Raw genomic sequence first — 22,212 nt, forward strand, 5'->3', positions numbered from 1 at the left:
TTGGTCTTTAAAAAGAATCACTGAGGAAAGTATTTTATTATTACAGTCAGAGTTTCAACATTAAGTGTCAAAGCTATGCCTCTGTTTTTGTTGTTTTTTAAGAGCAACAATGTGAACTTCCAGTACCTCAAATAAATATATGCTTTTTAAATGTCAGTGGAGGCTTTCATTGTTTCTCATTTTCATTTTTTTTTGCACTCTATATAAAGGCCAGTCCTCAGATTCCAAGGTAAGCAACAGCTGCTTTTATAAGATATTATCAATCTACAGATGTGCAAACTTGGGATTTGTATGATGAATAAAAACAAAAAAGCAAGACATATTTAAACAAAGACAAAAATTCACTGTTAATGATTCCATAAGAGAGAGAAATATGTGTGGGAACTGAGGTCACTGCAGGTGTGCTTAATATGTTGAACTTGAAAAGCAACAGGGTGACAATACAGCCCAGTGAGATCAAACTGGCCTTGCAGCTCTTTTTAACAAAAGAAAATGCTCAAAAACGTTTGTTGACTTAGCTGGGCCCCTAGCATTTGCACGTGGATGTGTGTGTCTTTGAAGAATTTATGTTTTTTGCCATAGGTACATTGAAAAGAAAATAATATTAAAAGGAAAACATATTAGTATTCCTTAAGAAGTCCTTTTAAGGAGAAAAAAACCGAAGGTGACAGATACCTGACCTAGTCAATGACGCAGATATCATCATAAATGATAAACTAGATATGAAAAATTCCTGATGAAAAGGTTATTGTTATAGAGCATTGATAATTTAGTTTGGTAACTTGATAGTGGTCCCCCAGGCGAGTGCTACATGAACTCATGCACTTTTTAAGAAAATATTTAGTTCAACCAAAAACTGATTGCACATTTCAATGTAATTCACCTTGAAATAACAGAATAACTTATTCTTTCTGTCAGTCATCACATAACAAACGTATAAGAGAATCATCTTATGTGTTATTGGTCTTCTTTTATATCAACTCAGTTTTCTTTTACATGGATGTATAAATATTTTGAAAATGTGACTATCAACTGGCTCTGATTGTTTCACAAAACTGTTAGAAAGCACAACCATATAAACTCATACTGTATATTATAAGTATATAAATATTTGTGTTTATATTCCCCTCCACATATACAGTAAAATTAGCATAGTAAGAAGCCACAGATCGCTGTTTTAACCTTATAAAAGCGAACATATTACATAGTCAGCTCATGAAATGGATTTATATGTATGTTGCTCATTTCTCGAGGAGAAAGCAGAAATAGCTCTAAATTATGGGATAGTGAATATTTAATAGACCTGACCATTTCACAATGCTAGGACCAAACGTAGAACAATACTGAATTAAATTGTAGAATGAACTTAGAACTTTAAAAATCCAGTATTGCACAATGTCTATTACACATTTCCTTTCTATTTTAAACTTTAAGAACTGTCTGAAGACATTTATACTGTAGATGTCGTTGGAATATATTCCAACAACATATTTGAAACATAAATTATTAATTTGTTTGTTTGTCGTAAATACTATTCAGAAGTCTACAGTCATACTGTTCTTGCATTATTTATGATATATCAATGAAGATGGTAAAAATAAAAGTCGTTCTTCTTTTGAATTAGATCACAACATGAATGTGTGCTATATAAATCCATTTTATATCTTGATATGCAAATAAAATAAAAGCTTTAAACATGCAGTGACACTATCTACGCAGCATTTTAAGTGTTTTTGTACTGCGGAATCATTTGGTTCATGATTATTTTTTGGGGTGCTTTGGGACGTGCTTGCTCTGTGGTATTTTAACCTCTACGTGCCTTATATGCTTGTTCCTTTATATGACTCTCACCTCATTTAACCAAGAGTCTTGTTGTAGCACAAAGAACATTCCACAGCACAAAGAGCCTGGGTATTTATATCCATATCATGTAGGCTCTCTGAAAGGTATTGTCTGGTCTGGAGGTACAGCCCTTGAGGAGGGTCTCAAGAGCCCCTCATTATATGGGGGATTAAGTTACTGCATGCCGCTGTATGCTTTTGATCAAAAGGGTGGGGGTAGTCTACTTTTTTTCATTATGCATCAGTATTGGGAAAAAAAGAGAAAAAAACAAAACAACTAAAAAAACAAGGTCATTACTACCAATGACACTGGAACAAATGAGCTATGTTATTGGGTTTTGGACTTGTATTGCTTGGAAACTCTTTTGGAAACCACTTGTATGAGAGAATTCTGGTGTGAAAAAGGAGTGTCTAGTTTTTACCATGTGGATTGAGCATGGCAACAGTGTTTTTTGTAAAATTGTCTCTCTTGTTTGTAAATGGGGTAATATGTGTAAAGAAATTATAGATGACAATTCATTAATGCCTGTCATAACAAAGTCTGCATTGTTTGGATTAGGAGTATTAAGCATAGCCTGAAAATCATAATTGTTTTCTCTCTAAAATGTTGGTTCAATAGACTGCAATTGACTGTTAAACACAACTTAAAAAAATTATCCCAGTGGACACCTATGTCTTGTTCAGGGCTCATCATAATGTAGTAGATAATACTGTATGTAGTTAGGGCAATGAAATTTCCTTGGTAGAATATGGCAAAAAGCCATACCAATTATCTTAAAAAGAAAACACAACTTGCATAAGGAAGCAGATTAATGTTCAAGCTGGGTCACATCAACTCAAAAATCGGAGCCTGGTTTTTCAGATTTGTATAAACTCTGTTATGGTACTTTTAGGAATCTTTTCATCTAGGGGCCAACTTAGATATTGTTGATTTGTTTTGACATTAAATTCTATAGCCAATGTGAAGAATGTACTTAAAATGTTCCAAGATTTATACCATCGAGCAACTACAGTTTAGACTACCTTCTAGCTAATAAAATACAGTTCCTTGTAAAATCCTGCAATGAACAGCAGAATGCAAATTAATAATCTCATTTCTACAGTAAAAGTGTCTTTAGTGTGACTGAGTATCTCATGAGGCATGAAATTATGAAGTGATAAAAGGAGCTTTATAGATTTTCTATGGAAACCCCTTTTTAAAAGCAGTAAACCTGTCTGTATGTCCAGAAAATGCTGTAAATTTTCTTTCTAAAAGAGGCCCAGGGTCAATGCTGATAGAATGCGCATCCAGTACATTGTAACCCTTAGCCAGCGGCAACATACTGTATGTGTTTCGCTCTATTCAGGAATGAACATACAGTTTTACCCGTCCATTGTGTTTGTCAGTGATCTGAGCCTTTCGGCTGCTCACTCTGTAATTGTCTGTTGTTGGAAGGCTCAAGTCTCTGGAAGCGGCTCCCCTACTCACACAGGTCTAGTGAGGATTTGAATTTGGATAAACCCTCCGGTCAGAGTATTTAACCTTTTAGACACTGCTAACTCTATTGTCCCTGCAAAGAGAATCACTGCTGACTGCATCACTCTGATGTCACTTTAAGCTTTCATGCGCCCAGCAGTTCTCAGGAGTTGCTGTTGTTCTGAGGAACCTGTCTGACAAATGTCCACCTTATCCTGGCAATGCTCTGCCAATTGTGTGGTGCCTCGTGAGTCCTGGTTGCAATTAGCTATACACAGGCTTCAACAGGTTGCTTGGGGACCATAGATTTCTGTTTATGTTTTTTAAAGAAGCACAATTTGTGCTTCATTAAAGATTCACAGGTCTTAGCATTTTCAGCTAAATTCTATTTAATTCTTCAATAGGTACTGCAGTGCAATTGTAACCAAGAATTGAATAGGTTTTGAATCCTTTTCAACTGGCAGTAAACCAGTAACAGGAGTTTAATGCATATGATGTCAATTTACTACAAGGTCTCTAACAGAAGATTTCCCTTTTATTTGTGGTTCTTTCTCTCACGCTTAATATGGGATAATTGTTACCATCAGCCCTTGTGTATTTTGTCCTTGTCTGTGACAAAAGATGGCAGATTTAATGGGTACACGCCATTGGGATTGATTGCAGTGGTCTCTCTTGATCAAACCTCTGGCTTTTGGCGTCGGGATTTCCAGAGTGTGTGGGTGTTTCTCAGTAGCATATAGAATCCATGAAAAACGTCTGCAGTCTTAGATATGGGATTGTAAACTTACGAGTTAATGCAGCTCTGTCAAGATATTAAGAGAGTTAACATCAGCAAACACAAGAGGTTTGCATCTTTAATTCTGCTTGTGACTTATGTCTGCTTTTAGGTCCTTTTATTCTGTAAATCCAACAAATTAGACAATTTTTGTGAAGAGTAAAGTCTAAATCATACATCTTTGGACTATACAAAAGTGTTTGGAATTAAATCTCATAATTGAATAGTGACATTTAATTTAATTTGTCTTGTTCTTTGTTGATTGATCTTAATCTTATTCCCTTCAGAAAAACATTGCCGATAAATTACAGAGTTTGAGGAACAGGCAGTTGTTCTCACAGAAGCCATAGACACCCTATAAAAGATGTTTCGTTAAGAACACAAATTGAGTCAAGCACCTTTATCGTGCTCTTTTTGTGGTTATTTAAATTGGTTTGATGTTGAGATTTTCTGCACTGATTTTCTTAAGTCTGATTCTTCTCTTGAAATCTAAAACAATATGGCAGCCTTCCAAGATGTCTGTTCCGTGTCCTGAAAGATGAATTCTCTGTTTTGGTAGTAAGTCTAACCTATACACTATGTTCATTTTATGTTGGCAGCTTGGGCAGTAAAGCTTGAATGCTATTTTCTTCCCCCAATGTTAAGACGTTGTACAGGCAGGAATGTGTCCCATTATATGTATTAGAAACATCTAAAAAACAATATACTTACATGTAGGAAAGATTTAATTAAACTCTGGAGAATTTGTTAGGAAACTCACTAATCTTTCATAAAAGTATCATTTTGAATCACAATGTAACATTCAAAAAGTATAAAATGCTATGTAGTTACAAAGCTTGTAAGGCATAATGAGTTCTCTCCATGTGCTATACTTGAGAGTAAAATGTCACTTGGTGGCACAGCCTACAGTATATGAAACTGCAACTAATAAACTTAAAAATCATTATCATTCACAGCTACTGTATGTAATGAACACTGTATTTCAAGTTTTTTTTTAAATAGCAATGATCTCTTCTGCTCTTACATACAAAGTTTAGTACTTTTACTAATAACTCTGTAATTCATGCTTTGGGAAATATTATGTGTCTGTTACATAAATAATTGTCTGTACCACAATGGATAGCATGAAATAAGTGTAAATAAATCAGATTTTGTTGTTCCTTGTTCTAGTTGTGAAGGGTAATAAAAGTAAGTGGGCACTATAAAAATGAATAATTTAAGGAAAAATCAATACTAATATTGTTGAAAAGCTTTTGCACTGATGAAAGCAAGTGGCCTCTGTGCTTCGTAAACACTGCCTGTGAAAATAAATACTCCTTGTATAGTAGCTTTGCTACAACTGCAGGTGACAATAATACACAATCCAGCTTAGCTGAATAGGTGCTTGTACTGGAATTATCTGTGCTTTTGAAGTTGAAAATTAAGTGATTTTGATCATTTGCTGTGAACAAGCAAACTGAAAAAACGTCTTGCTATTTAAAAATGTGCTATGACCACTAGAATGACGTCAGACTGGTAAATTATCAGTATGTTTGAAGGCTTATCATAACAAAAATCAAACTGCAATGATTGTAAAAAATGTGGTTTGCCTGTTCCATAAAATAAATTAATTTAATAGAAGGTGCACATGTGCAGCAGCCAACACTATTGAAAATGAGTTATGTGATTTGACACAATGCCAGTGAATTATGTGCATTTCTAAGCTGCTGGAGATTTGTTATAAGATTTAACGTAGCTGCTTCTGGCAGGCTGTGCTTCTAGGCTCAAGGCTCAAATAGTTAAATAACAAGCATGACATCATAGAACAAACTTTTTATGCAAACCTCTTTATAGAATCCCCTCTTACATCATACAGGTCATTAAAACTAAAAAAAAGATCTAGCAAATACACACAAATATAGTTTCCAAATATAAATCTATTTTTATTTTAAGGAACAATTTTTAATATGTAAATACTGTCCTGTGTATTAAAAAGTGAAACTCACAGAACCACAAATCATTTATAGTCTTTAACTTGCCTGGACTCTTTCAGTGATCTTTGCTTTATGTTTCATGCAGCTTCAACAGTGTGCGAGATGGGAACCATGTCCTCTTCAGGGAGTTCAGCTATGTCAAAGCTACCCCACACAACAGAGCTTCCTTTATCCGAATGTTCTGGAGATGTTTCAGACAAATAGGAAAGAATGGAGGTAAGCCACATTTGCTATGTTTAAAGTTTCTTGGTGGGATTTTAGGCAGTGACCATCGCTAGACCAGTCTTTCCTGATGTGGTAATCCCTTTTCAAAAAAATGCTTTGGGCCTGCACCCCAAAATTACTGCCCTGAAAAATGTAATTGCGATATTGTGCTTACAATATTAATCTGAACAAAAAAGCAGTGAGAAAAGTACTGTGTGACAACAACTAGTGTCATAAACTTGGTTTTGGCAATTAGAGCAAAATTATCATTGAATTAGCATTTTCATTTTACACACCTGAGGGCCTCCTACTACAGTCTGGGGAACTGATGTAGATGATCTACACATTTGATAAATAAATGACAAATAAAAATAATTGGGATTCTATAAGTAACTTCACCTGCTCCTTATCCTAGTTTGGATACAAGTCCACAAGGAGTGGGGGTGGAAACATCCCCGTTCTGTCACTTCAGCTTGTAAAAGGCTGACAGGCGGCATTTACTGCCTCGGGACAAAAAAGCTTTCCTGCTCTCCCTGCCTCTCCGTAATTCTCTGCTGGTGGCAGCAGCCAATTTAGAATTCGGTTTGGTGCACTGTTCATTTTGACATCCTGGACAGAGACTGTTCAAGGAAAGATAACGTTGGGTGAAGCGTCTGCTTTTTTGTTTTGTGAATTTATGCAGCTGAGTGACCAATTACCCCCAAACTCTATGTTATTATAGCTAAGATAGGTACCTTTATGTTTCAGCTCCCAGTAATGATGCTCTCAACTGAGAGTCATTTTCAGTAAATATGTGACATCCTTCACTGGTCCTTGGGCATTTTCTGTTATTTTTTTCTGCCCAACAACGTAATTATAACAAATAATAATATTTGCAAAAACAGGAAATCTTTGAAAAGGCAAAAAGGTGGTGTCATTTATTTTTCCCTTCATATGACTTCATATTCTGTATAATAATTAACGCAGGTAGCTATTTTTCCTGAGCCAGTGCTGAAGGTGATCCATTTTTATCTGCTATTTGGGTTGTAGCAGGTCAATACTAGTGGGTCCTGTGTTAGTATATCAGTACAAGCCCTGCATGCTGTATGTATATGACCACAGAGAATATCAAGAACTTAGTTTAAGGTTTATTTTTCTTAGACTTTTGTTAAGGTCTTCAATAATCTCACCTGCCTTCTGATAATTTACTACATTATAATAGTAATGAATTGCTACTCGTCAATGTCGATTTGCATATAGATTACCACTTTATATGCAGAGCAATTATGTCCATTCATAAAAACACCAAAATGCACATTTTCTCAAGTGAAGGCAGTCACTTGGTATTTCAGGAAATTCAGTGATCCTTGCAACTAAATCACTATCATAAAAGTGGTAGTTCTCATTTAACCTTAATTTAGTGATTAGCATTACTTTTAATGGGATTTGAAGAAATTTCTTGAACACCGAAGCCTAAGAAGACACATAAAAAAAAGCTTTGTGACTAACCATTGTAGTCCTTCTTTGAGTTTAGTTATGCCTTTTTACTCCTTAATATGAATAAGTATTAGTACTGTGATCTGAAAGGTACTATCCTAAAATTTAGTATTTAGGAAGCAATATCAAGTGAGTTATTATGGATTACATTTCTTGTAACAGAAAACGTTAAACTGATTTCTCACTAAATCCAAAGCAAATGCAGACATTCTTCTGTTATGAGCAATGAAGATCATCATGCAAAAAACATTGTGAGACTGACAAGAATTGAACAGGAAATTTTCAACACTCATGGACCGTAAAAAGTCCATTAGATAAGGTTAAGCTTAACATGATTACTTTTTCAGTTTAATGTCTGGTATACCTCCTCACATGTGTTAAAAGTGCTTAAAAACTGATACATCACATGAAGACAGTGTAAAGTTTGATCCGTGCTGCTATTGCAAAGTAGTATGAAATTACAAGGTGGATCTATGGAAGGTGTCGATGGTACAGTAAGTGTTTCTTCAAAGCAAACTGCTTTAAATTGATTTATTCTGTCAATCATATCAAGGTTTAAGAACAAACCTTTCAAATTTGAAATGAATCCTTGATTGATCCTATATTTTCTATTTCACACAAGCACTATTACTTAACTTGAATACTGTAGGAATTTATTTGTGTATGTTTTATGGGTTAACTCAGTTTTTTATACAAGAGACATTACTGCTCAAAGCTGTATTTAAGTATTAAAAAAAAACAACGTAGGGCCTTTCAGCTGAGAAATAATATCAGCATACCTCTATTAACAATTAATTGATTGTCAGTAAAAGTTTGAAAATCCTGCAGAAATTCTTTGAGGTGCTCAAGGATGAGTACGGTTTTGAATTCTTTGGTTAACCTTAAACAGATAGAAATCACAACCTTAGACTCTTAAAAGGTGTCAATGGTTAATTGAATTATTAATCTGTGTAATATGCCCTTTTTTCAAACTCAGAGTTTAACAGGTTTATAGTTTAGAGCAACTTAATTATCTTTGTCTAATGTTTTATATGCCCACTATAACAAAAGATTAAAATATTTTAATAAAATAAATTTGGTTGGCGTGTCTCAGTTAAATCTTAGTTAATAAGCTGCCTGATTCTGTGGTTGTCTAGCTGTCAATAAGAATAAAATTGCGTAACTGTACACCCCTGGCTAAACACAGAAACGCTTCCATATAACAGATAATTCATTTTTAAATATTATTTTTTAACATTGAGTAACATTTTGTTTTTAGTTCATTATAACATTTGTTTGTTGTATATTTTTTTATTTAATAAACAAGTGCAATAGTCATGTAATTATATTGTGTATTCAATATTGAAACAATATCTGACTGCCTCACCATAAGCTAAGACAGATGTGAAAAAAAAATCTGTCATCAGTCTCTGATTTAGTTCTGTCAGAAACATTTCCTGGCATTGAAAAGATACAAAAGGCTTGTAGGAACATAGTCATTTTAATACAACAACTGATAATAATTATAAAAACAGTTTTTCAGGGCAGTATAATCTGTAGCTTGCTTAAACATGGTTACAGCAAGAACAAAGTTGTAATTATACATGTTTTTGAAAAAGAAAAACACTTTAAAAGTGTTATTTAATGCTATTCACGATCAAGCAATAAAAATGTAAAGCCTTTTCTTTGTTACAGAGTGACTAATCCATGGTTTATCAACTCTCATAGTGTTGTAATCAATTTCATATCTACAAGGGTATAGAAAATCATCAAGCCAAAGCAGTAAGGAATATTTTCAGGCAGTCATTTGTGGTAAATAATTGAATGGTAAATGTTGCAGGTCACTTGCTGCGCCATCAGTAGAGAATGAGCAGAATGCAAGAGTGGTTGAATTGGAAATAATGGTCAAAGGGTAGAATTCACATTTCTTGTGATAATGCTGTAGAGCCAGATCTTCCCATATGGTAGTTTAGTCTCGTATGTTTACCATAGGATGTTCAAATGTTTAACAGTGTTTCACTGTGGTTTGATCATGGACTTTCTGTGGTTTCCTATGGATTAACTTTGATTTAGTACACTCGATTATAGGAATACTATGGAGCACAGTGAAGCCATAGGTAACCACAGGAACTCCACAGCCAACCCATAGTAAAACTCTCGTAAAAGTGAATCTCCTGCGGTACAATTACCAAGGTAAGCTGTCATAAGGGTTGTGAGATACAACTCCTTTAAAAAAAGGAATCTGTGATCACCAATTGCTAATCAGATCAGTGCTGTGACTCTTGTCAAGGGAAGGATGGGGGCCTTGTACTGTACTATTTTGTCACTAGTGTGCAGTCTTGCCTGCATTGACCGCAGAAGTGATGCTGCCCTCCCTGAGGACACTGCAAACTTACACGGTGCCTGGCAGTTCCTAGAGGACAGTGGAGGGAAGTGGGAGTGGTAGCCCGGTTGTACACTGCCTGTTCAGGAATCTCTGTCCCAGCCAGCTCCTTGATGCAGCTCAAGGATTTCTGGGCTTGTCTGGTGTGTAGGTTCAGCCTGTACTCTAGAGAAATGACATATTGATTGAATCGCTTTGGAGCCCCTCCTGTCTTGACCAGCTCTTCATCACTTTCTTAATTCAGTACTTACGTTCTTAACTCCTTTTCGCTAAATCACATGTGATTTTCCCAGCTGTAGAAGTCTGCTTATACTGAAGGGGAGTTATTTTTATAGCAGTATGCATATTTTAACTTAAAGATATTGTATAGAGTGAGTTTATGCAAATATAGAATTAAAAGCTTAATACCTTACATTTCAAGTACTTGCAGAAGTATAGGAAAGTTCTTTTTACACATAGTCCTCTGCTGATGTTTTTCCAGATGGATTTCTGGGGCTGAGTATTTCTGTAAGTTTCCATAATCTAAGCAACAAACTAAATGCGGATTTGTTACAATGTAACAAAACCTCAAGGCAGGGTTCCAGCCAGCTGTGTAATATTTTAAATTGGACCAAAAAAGAGCCTGATGAACATTCATGACCATTTTGATACATTACAGTGCAGTGTTTGAAAACCTACAAGTACAATCCTATATAAGATTGATAAATACCTCAACTGTATTGTGTGCTGGGTCTCTAATTGAATATGTGTTGTCCATATGCCTCCCACCAGTCACCAAACAACCAATCATGGGTGTTTTCATAATATTATTTCATGTGGAGATCCATAACAACATTTTGCATTTCACTTTATTTGCTTACAACTTTTTAATTGTGAGATGAATTTGTATTTATTTTTTATGCATACCATATGTATGCCATACTCAAAAGCAGAAGAACAAATAGCTGTCCAAAGTTTTTAAATGGAAATTGTGGACTAGGACCAAAATGTTGTATTTCACTTGGTCACTTTTATGCGTGCTTACGGAATGATGCCAGACATGAACAATGAAACACTTTGATTTTACATGCTTACTTTCTGAAAAATCTAAATAATTGAATTTGTTTTGGCCTTTTGACCTACAGTCTTCTAATGCCACTGATTTCCCCTGTATTATCAGTAACCTCTACGTCTGGTGTCCTTTCCAGTCCTAGTCACAAACTCAAGTCACAAATATCTATACAATCCACATTTTCTGTGTAAATGTAGATGCCTATGTATGATATAAAAAGGGTCATTTCCATTTCATTACAAATGTTGAAATAAAAGTCCTGAACTCAGATCCTGGTTTAAATGAGAGCAGTGAGGTTTATTATGTATGCATACAGGAACAGCACCACCAGTGCAAAAGGGCAGTGCAGTTCAGAGTTACAGTGGTACTTTCCCCAATTTATATACCGTGATCAAAACAACTTACTGAGCTGATTACTGTACATCCTTTGTTACAAGGGAGAGCTTTAGGCGGAACTTTAGGAAACAGGTTAGAACAGAACATTCTCTGAAATTCTAAATATTAAGTTAAATATGGAGTTAGAACAAGCGGTTTACAGCTCAGGATACTCCTGCACCAGGAAGTTCAAGAAACTTATACAGTTATTCGGTTATTCATAGCACTGCAGCAGCCTAGGAAAGTGTGGTTCAACTGTACTGGGCTTGACCAATGGCACATACTACAGAAAATGGCCTCTTTCAGGCGATGCCTTTATAACAGAATTCAATTAACTTCAAAAAGATACATCATTCTAGGCTTTTCTAGGCTCAACTGGTACCAATAGGCTCGACTGGAAGGAGAGATATGGTTGTTGGCATTATATTTCACTTAAAGATGTGTCTGCCATCCTTGGCGGAGAAGATTTAAAAATAAGGAAAGCTTCTACACTTTCACCCTGAGATATGCAGCATCAGCACTGCAAACAGGGTTAAATAATGACACATGTCATCAAAACCTGCAAACAGAGGTAATTTACTCAGATTACTGCAATTATGATTTAATACAATAACCTAGGGCACATTGAATGTCAGTGTTTATGGTAATTGGTGCAGAATTACATTGTTTTTCAATTGCCCTAACACATCCCACTTGTGCTTTCTGGCCAGTAATCTTACCTCACCTTGCTTTAATCATGCAAAAGCACTTTCCAAATAACAGCCAAAATCTGTGCTCAATTTCATATTTTTTTATTTTCAGTATTGGGTATATTTAAATACAGACCTTGTGAATGTTTTTATAATTCGTATTTCTAGTAGGAAACTGTATTATATTAGGCCCAATTATAACCTTTTTTAATGTGAAATATTTACATGTAATGTAATAAATGTAATAATGTAATAAAAGAAAAAGACAAGAAAATAACAAACAATAACAATACACAATACTGTATATTACACTGTGTTGTGTTGTTATGTTTTTTGCCTACTCTTAAGCTGATTGCTATGTATTGGACTCAACTGAAATTAAAACTTCAAGATTTAATTTTTGTAGATATTGAGGACAGATGGAGGTGATATAATTTTTAGGTTAATAATTTTAACTCTAAAAGTGTTCCTCTATCTTCAGGTGTTCCCAAAGGCTCTATCCTAGGATTTATTTTGTTCTTAATCTATTTTCTCAGTGGCAAAAAGGGTGTCTGCTTTCATTTTTATATTTGATGACATTCAGCTTTATGTCTCTATCATGCCCGATCCTTTGTGAGACATTTCAATTCTGTCAAACCGTGTAAGTGAAATTCAGGCCTGGTTGAGTCCAATTTTTCTCCATTTAAATATGAAAAAAATGTGGTGATGTGCAAAAATCCTAGGAAAGATATATCTCATTTATAAAATTCCCAACAACTTGGAAACAGTAGCCTCAAATTATACTCTTATGAGAAAACTGGGGTCTTGTTTGATCCAGAGCTCTGTTTTGATGTTCACATAAAAGCCACCTTTAAAGTCTCTTACTTACACCTCAGGAACATTGGCCAAATATGGTCTTTTCTTCCACTGCTGCGGAAACCCTGATTCATTCCTTCATCAGAAAATGGGTTACAGCAATAGCCTTTATAGTGGTCTCCCTACCTGCTCCCTAAACAAACTTCAAATAGCCCAAAAGTCAGCTACTTGACTTTTAACGCATTCGAGGCTCTGTGACCACATCACCCCATTACCATTATTAAATTCACTTTTAAATTTTAAAGCCCTACACACCAAATCCTCACAGTCACTAGCATCTGTCTTTATTCCCTATGTAGTTAGCTGGGTTTTACGTTCTGCTGAGGCTCACCTTTAAGTTGTACTTACAATTTCTCGGAACACACTCCCTGCCAATTTGAGAAATGTACACCCTTTCACAGTTTTTAAATCAAAACTAAAAACTCATCTCTTTAGTCAGGCTTTTAGTGTTAGCCTATTTTCCCTTTTCCATGTTTAAAATGTTATCATTATTTCTTTACTGTGTTGTCTTTGTTTTATGAAGTGCTCCAAATACTGTTGATATCTGTTGGCACTGAAATAAATCCTCGTAAAGTCTTGTGATTAGGTTACCTTTTAATAATTTTCTTATTATTAGGTTTTAATGATAAGAATTGAATTTGAGCTCAGTTTTTTCCTTCTAAGAATTGAATTCCTGCACACATGCACATTTATATGTCACTACTTTATCTCAGTCACTTTTGTAAACGTCTCCAGCAAGGAGGATTGGCTAAGACTGAAAGGCCTTGACAACAAGGACTAAACAGAAGATGACTTTCCATAAGGCTGGGGGTTGTATTTATTACCACTATTATCGTTTACTAACATTCGCTGTGCTCTTGTTTCTGCTATTAACAAACCAGAGACTGTTGCGACCCTGTAAGATTTTCATGCAACTCTCCACTTGCGAAGCCCAAAGTCTACACACAGAGACACCAATGATATAGGACAATTTTCTGTGGATGTCTAAGTTTGGGTTTGGGGTTTGGCTGTACAATTTTAAACCCTTTTCTGTTTTCATTATGTAGTGAAATGCAGCTGCTAATGATTTTGGTCAAGATTTAGCTTCTAAATTGGTTAAGGGTCTGCAAAGTTGCTTGTTTGTGACATGAAAAAGGAAAATAATTCTTGGTATCATTTTTACATTTTCTGTTTTGAGTGAATTTATTGTGCAAACATATACAATAAACCAAGAGCTACCTGCAACAGTTGGGTCACACACAAATCAATAACAATAACTGTTTATAAAAATCAATTAGCATTTCTTCAATGATACAGTTACTGACATCTAGTTAGTCTACAACAGATGCAGGTTATAATTTACGTCACTCTCTTCATACTTTTTGTATACATTTCCTGTACAAAGTGTTTAAACATTTTATTTGCAACTTCTAATATAATGTGGTACCAATAGTTACGCCAAAGCATTTTGTATGCAAGGACACCAGGTATCCTCACTCTAAATGATTAATCCTCAGCTTTTAATGAGAAAGAAATATAATTTACTAATCAACTTTTTACCCACTGACTCAATATATACACAGAACAAACTTGTCAGAAATAACTTAAGGGATTCAGTTCTGCTTTTTCTGCACCAAAACACATTCTTCTTGTACTGTATATACAGTATAGGGAGGAAAAAGTACTCCTTCTTTTATTTGTCTGTTTACATTTCTCACTGGATAGGCCAAAACAATATGTCAAGTTGTGTACATGAATTTGCTTTTGCTTTTAGACTGCTTTGTGCTTCATATTAGAAGTTAAATTACTACCATTTGCATTTAAAAAGGTATCGTTGTTTTTCTCAATTTACTTAATTTTCTTAATTTGTTATGTAATTTTGAATTAATAGCAATGACCAAGGAGATTAATCTCTTTTTGATTTAAATATTTACTATATATATTCTATATATTATATGTTTTGCATATTTTTAATTTAAGCTAATTGCTCTGGATTTGAGAACATTTAATAAGTGTACGCATTATGCCACATCTATAAAAGCATGACAAAGTGAAGAAGATTCATTTTTTTTGTGTGGTTTATATTGTGGAATATTCTGCACTCTAGATGCATGCAGAAGCCACTCTGTTCTAGAATTCATGGGCACATACAGATGCGGTTCTTGGGTTTGAATAGAATGAAGGCTGTTTAAAGCACCAAACTTCCAACAGGTAGCAGTAAAGATTGGAAGACAGTACACTGGAAAAGCAACATAATGTGTAATTTGTTTAAAGTGCTTTTAAGAATGTCCTTCTTTTTTCCCCACACCTAAATCACTTAATTAGATGATGATACAATTGATTTAAAGGGCCAGCTCAAAAATGCAATAGTGTTCTTTTTAACAGTGAAGATATATATGTACTGTACACTGAGTTTTGCTTTGTAAACTATTTAACTGTTCTTAGTGACATATTTCCAATTTTTTCAATGAAGTTATAAATTCCACTTGTGATAAAGCATAATACAAACATATGTGAAAAATATAGGAGATACAGAATGGACAACTGAGGTTGTGACAAAACACAAAGTCTGCTGCAGTATTTGAACCCTTCTTTAATGTTTACTGACCGAGATCTTTTTAATTTACATAATTACTTAATAGGAAGAGTTCACAGGTTCTGTATTGGCTTTGGATTGATGCTATCATATTTTGAGCCAAAACCAAAAATGTTTTAAAGAAAAAGAATTTGTTAAAATGATCACTTTCCTTTGATGCCTTCATAGGAATTATGAAATACTTTATTTACATTTACCTTACCTCCCACATCTGTAAGCAAATTCCAGTATTTTAACAAGTATTTTTAAAGCCAGTCTCTTTAAGATTTTGGCAGCATATTAGTACAGTGCTTTCTTTTATTGTCTTTTACATGCCAGTCTTACTCATGATTTCTTCTCAGCCCTAAATGAATGCTAAGAATAAAAATTAAGGTGTCTTTTGAGAAACTTCAATTTATTACATTTCTACAAAAGTGAATTCCAGTAAGTGGTCAGTAAACATTAGTGTTTGCCTGCAAAGTAGTACAATACATGAGATAATGAATATTCTAAGTATAGAACAATCAGATGTTTCAGCTGTAACACTGGTGCAGTATGTGTGGTCTTTATTTATTTAAATAACCTATTTTCTTTCCCCGTTTTCTTCAGTTTTAGGCCAAGTATACAGCTGTCTCCCTTTGTGCAGCTCCCTTTATAAATTGAAATGGTTCAGACTGTGGCCTGGGCCACCTTCTGTTTTTTCCGTCCATTGAAACCCATTGAGTCTGGGTTAATTGGCACCTTTAAATTGTCCCATGTAGGTGTGTGAATAAATGCAGGTATGTCTGCCCTGTAATGGACTGGTGTCCTGTCTAGTGTTCTGTCCTGCCTTATGACCTTGTCTGCCATATTGGGCACCAAATCAATGCAACTCTGTATTGGCCTACGTGGTTATTGAAAATGGATGAACAGGTGAGTAGATATGAATCTTTAAATGAGCCAGCATGTCTGTGAAAAGATGATGATATAAATATAGCTAGCATATATACTCTTTTCAAGAATGTTTTTTTCTTTCATTCTTTCAGAATATGTCATCCTGAATGTATACAAGACAGATTTCATAGTTATCAATTGCTCAGCAGTCATCTCTGTTTGGTATGCGGAACATGTACAGTAGAGATAATTTTTGTATTCAAGAAAAACATTTTATGCCCAGTGCTTTTAGTAAATATCCACACTATCAAAAATGTTTGCTGGGATTCCAAAGTGTACCTGCAGAAGATACTGTACGCAAACATAAGGGCTTGGGTTGCTCGTTGGTTTCAACATAGGACTTACAAAGCACAACAAAACATAAAAATGTCAATCTCTTCACTGAGCACAAAGGCCTTTAGTTACTTTTTCTGTGTTTGGTGTACTTCCAAAGACCTCAGATCTTTTCAAAATAACTTTAAACTATTAAACTTTTTATTTGCCAGAGGGATGTTGGCAAAGCCTGTAGTAAGCATCGTGGTTTAGGCAGTTGGCAAGGTTAGATGATTTTGATGACACCCTTTCAGCTCTCAGCTCTCATGGAGAAGATTTTGTCCTAGGGCTCAGTCTGAAGTTTAAATCATACATTCCTGCACTAAAGGCTCTAAGTTCTAATTGATGCTATGAGTCAATTAGAACAAAGATACTACTTATTTTAGACTGGTAGTGAAAAAAGACTACCACCACTGCCACTGCACTGAAAGAGACACAGAAATGCTGCCATTGCCCCTAGTATTACATGGTTGCAATTGTCAGACACACACAGTACAGCACAGTAGGCCTGCAGCTTTGGGTGTTAACTAGTGATGATAACCATCTATAAACATGATTTGCAATCCTAACATTGAGGCTTATGATCAATTCATGTTATTATCATATTGAATACCAGAAATATTTTAAGCATGAGACGGATGATGTCTGTGACTGCTTGTTGACACTTTGTTCTAGGGCTGATGGGGCTTTCAGACACCTTTCTTTGACCGGCATTCAAGCATGAGAAGGACCTTCAAATAATCAGCACAGACAAGCAGTACCCTCAAGGGCTTAAAGCCTGGTTACTGTATGTCTGCATTATGGCATCACCAAACACTCAGGGTCAGTCATGAGTTTATTGAATCCTTGCCTCTCCTTGTTGCATTTAAAGTGCTTCTGAAGTCTGTGGGTGATGGAGCATTCAGTAATTAGGCACTATCAATACGAGACCAGCTGTCAAAACCTTTCTTTCAACCGGACTCACTTGGAATAAGAAAGAGAGACTTGAAAGCACTGTCTAGTATCATCTTTTTTATTCAGCATTTTTTACTCCAGTGCTTCATACCCATCATTTACAAAACTCAGTGTGTCTTTGAAGCAGGGTAACAGATAAATAGGTATTTTGATTGGATTGTAGGATTATTATCTTATTTAACACTGGGCCTGAGAAATATTGCTTATTATAGTAACCTGATAAATGTTATGTTATTGGGATGACAACTGCTTTATAACTATTATTTAATAGATTAAAAGCACTGCATACTCTGCATAATAATTTCAATGACAGCATTGGGAATAAATAAACATAAATGATCAGGACATATTAGCTAATTTTATAATAATTGTACTCTCCAATACATATCTTACATACACCACACTACCAAAACTGTCTCAAAAATTGTCTTCTCCATGCAGCCACCTGTGGCAGAAAATGCCTTTCTTCCATTTTTAAATTGTTTTTAGTTTAAAAAAATAAAATACATATTTTTAATGTCAGCAACATTGCCAGTACAGTCACACAAAAATATCATGTGAAGGAAGATTACAGAGTGAAAAGTCTTCCACAAAAAACAAGAACAAGTACAAGCTCTCTACTAGAAAATAAAATAAAATAGACCGTATTTCATGGAAGTAGTGTGGTAGTTGGTTTGGTTGTTTTAATTACTGTACGCTGGGATCATTATAATAAAACGTATATTACCCTTTTCTAGTTATGTTTCTTCCTTGTTTTATTATTCAGGATGACTTGTACACGTATCATCAACATTCTTGAATATGTGCAATTAGTGAATGAGACTTCAATAGACTTGTTTATAATTAAACAAAAATCTCAAATGTCATTAAAATCTGGAATCAGTGTAGCTAAAAGACTCTTACAGTGCTAATGTTTATGGTTTATTTTGTATATTTCTTTTAATTTGCTTGTTAACAATTATTAATAAGTGAGTTACACTCAACTTAAACATGAGAAGACTGCTGAAATATGATTACTAGCATTACCATTCTGTCTTAAAGAATATTAATAAAATCTCTCAAATATTTTGTCTAAAATGGCAGCCTCTTCCACTGTCAAATGTACTGTACCTTCTGCTACCATATTTTTATGGCAAGATATCACTTGGGATTGCATTAAATACAAGAGGGTTATTTTGGTAAAAATGGGGTTGAGTGTGTATTTAATAATTCAGAATGTTGAATAGAAAATTGCTTTTATATTTTTGTTCTAGGAGTGGAATTGCATTTTTGTATTTATTATCTTTCTAATCACCATAAAAAGCACTGGATTAGGGAATTATGTTTTGAAGTCATAAGGCACAATCGAGGACCCAGAACAAATTGATTAATGTATTATATTACTACCTATTGACTTGCAAGAAACTGTTTGTTTACATTTAAGAACTGCGTTAATGTACCCACATACGCAATGTTAGAAAAGCATTGGAAAACATGAGCACAAGTGCCGCTTCAGGCTCAGGTCACTGCACTCAGAAGATTTGACCTTTGGGATTGGCAGTGTGGCATTGTAGACCATTTAGTATATGTTGTTGCACATTTATGTAATAATCTCAAAACCACAGTTCAGAACATATATTTGATTTTAGTTTCACACTGCAATATTTTTCATTTACAGCACAAAGGATTTTGATCACATGGTCCCAAATCATTACCTTTATTTGTTAACAAAGAATTTTCTATGATGGTAATACCTTTCTGAAACATCTCAAATGTGATTTCCTCCTGCTATTTCTGTACTATTCAGATCGTGTGTGATTGAGCTTAAAAAGACATTATTCTATTGAAGGCATAATACCACATCCTCTCCAAAGGGCTGTTGACTACATTTGGTTTATAGGATGGAAAACAAATGTCAAGTATTTTTTATGTCTTAGTTACTGAGGTAGTTACCATCTTGTCCTTTGTCCATTACAACCTGAACAGAATTTCAGATCTCTTTTCATGTGCAGCAAACAAATGACACTACAGATGTTGAGGGGAGGAATGCAGATGTTTTGTGTTTGTGGGAGAGTGCAGATCCCCCTTAGATAATGAACCAGTTCAGGAGGATTGGATAGTGGCCAGTGATTCTCTGCCTGTGAGTCACATTGTTCTCTTGCAAGTTGTTAACATGTTATTAGATAAGCAGAGGAAATTAAAGTTTACTATGCAGTTGGTATAAAATTTTAGGCCCAGAGGAGAGCCTGTCTATGCAAAATTCTGGGATTACACACACTTTTTAGCATGTAAATCACAGGCTTTACTAAATTGCACTTTTAGAAATTACGGCTTTGTTTTATGTGTTGACATAATATTCTCAAATTTATTTGGGCTGGTGGAGTGCAGATGTCTACAGATGACTTTCTTTAAATACATATTTTTGTTTTTCTTTATTTTTGCTGCTGTTTTTAAAAGCTGCCCCTTTTCCCCTTTTTCAGAAGCAGCTAGTTAATTCTCCTCGCTATTTCCTCTTGTATCATACACTTACTGCACAAGTCACATCATCTGGAATCTATTTAGGGCAAGCCAGTTCTGTTCAATTAAAGCAGTTTAATTAAAGGAAATATGCCATGTAGCCAAACTTGAAATCATCATTTTGAACAGAAACAACTTGTGTTACTGGTTAGGTTTGCCATGTTAAAAGTACCATTGTGATTTATTGTAAGAAGCATAAATCTTTTCATTTATAAAAGTTTACCAAAGGAAGGGTGCTGTATCACATGATTCATTATTAAGTGGGAATCATGGTACTAAAGAGGGATTTGGGAAATCTCGTTTTCATGAAAGTAGTATTTATTCTGAGAAGGATGGGTCTTTGACCAGTTTTTACAATGTTAGTTGAGACAAGTTTTACTGTTTAATAGGTGGGTACTACATAAAAAGGATATGTTTAGAATAAGCTTTTAAACATATCCTTGTAATATTCATGATTGATCAACCAGAAATAGAAATCCAGATATAGAAAAAATGCATTTTTCTTTTTATATTTAGACAAACATACAGAATATTAACAACACAGTTTAAAATATATGATAATCACTCTCAGTTCAATGTTATTTATTTCCCTGACTCATCCCTAATTGAGATCAAATACATTAAATATTCATAGATGGCTCTGTGTTGGCCTTGTCTGGGTATTACTCTCATATTTGTTTTGTCATTTTACGCTTAATTTGAAGATAGAGAAATAATCCCACTGGATTAAGGACAGAGATGGCTGCACTGTGCAGGGAGATCTTCTTCAGTTACAGAGCAGAGCCAGACCATTGCAAAATGTGTTTGCTCAGAAAGAAGATCTTCATATTTGTTACAGCTGTCAGAGTAGGGGAGTGATGAAGCCTTAGGCAACTGTCTGAAACTTGATGCCTAGGTTTGCAATTAATCATCAAATGCCTTTCGTAAGAGACAATTCTCTTACATTAATACCCTGGCTAGGTACATATAAAATGCCACAAGATCCAGATTTTATAAAGATAATTAGACTGTTAAATGCAGGGCCATCATTAATAAAGCAATGCAATCAAAATGATCATATTAACAATCTACAGAGGTTTTCAAACAATACTAGTGATTATACAGTAGTTAAGAGTTTTCTAAAACATGTTTCTAAATTATTAAATGGTATAGTGCCTTCTCAAGAGACTGCAAGAGAACTTGTTGAACCAGACCTGAAACTCAAAGTTGTGGGGTTGACTGTGTAGCAATACCTGTAAACTCTTCCTGTTTTATTGAAATCTAGTGGTTGAACGTAAACTCATACATTTTTATTTAATTGATTGTCATGAGGAAAGATGAGAAGATACAAAGTCTTGGTGTCGGATTTTGTTACACAAAAAGCTAGACGTTTTTGAGCTTTAATGGAGAAGGAGGACTAAATTAAGATAAACTTTAGTATTACATACAGGAATCAGAGAAAAAGTGAAACAAAACTTTACAATTCAAATTCACAAGTCTGAAAATTAAAATCAATTGATTAGCCCTAAATAACATTCACTCTCAGAATTGTGAGTGTTAGTGCCTAGACCTGCAAAGATAAAGCATTTCCAAATTACCAAGCTACAAAGAAAAGAACAATTTATTACTAGAGCCTCAAAGGAAAGAACAATTTTCACTCCTGCAGCCAGTCCCTTAGACATTTGTGTGATTTGTGCTTCTGAAGAAACAATAAACTACCACTCCACAAGCCAGAAATGTTTATATTGGAAATAGGGGAGTGCTTAGGCAAGGATGGTCTGTTTCTAATTAACATCTGAGCTTAAAGCAGGGAGGCATGACTAATTTAGCCATTTGTATATTACAGCTGATTCAATGAAATAAGTGAGAGTTGATATTGGAGCCCATCTATTATTCAACAAAGGTCTGTGCCAACACTTAGGAACAC

At 34.7% G+C, this 22,212-nt stretch overlaps 1 protein-coding gene across 3 annotated transcripts in view; it reads left to right on the forward strand.

The window, feature by feature from the left end:
* cstpp1 (centriolar satellite-associated tubulin polyglutamylase complex regulator 1) overlaps nucleotides 1–22,212 on the forward strand; it is a 54,527-nt gene that overhangs the window by 12,414 nt on the left and 19,901 nt on the right. For all 3 annotated transcript variants that reach the window (XM_088611215.1, XM_088611214.1, XM_088611216.1), the window contains exon 3: nucleotides 6,131–6,261. In XM_088611215.1, coding sequence (XP_088467341.1) covers nucleotides 6,131–6,261 — 131 coding nt within the window. The remainder of the gene's footprint in view (nucleotides 1–6,130; nucleotides 6,262–22,212) is intronic.

This window comes from Lepisosteus platostomus, chromosome 18 (assembly GCF_059453375.1).
Source record: "Lepisosteus platostomus isolate fLepPlt1 chromosome 18, fLepPlt1.hap1, whole genome shotgun sequence".
Lineage (NCBI taxonomy): Eukaryota > Metazoa > Chordata > Actinopteri > Semionotiformes > Lepisosteidae > Lepisosteus > Lepisosteus platostomus.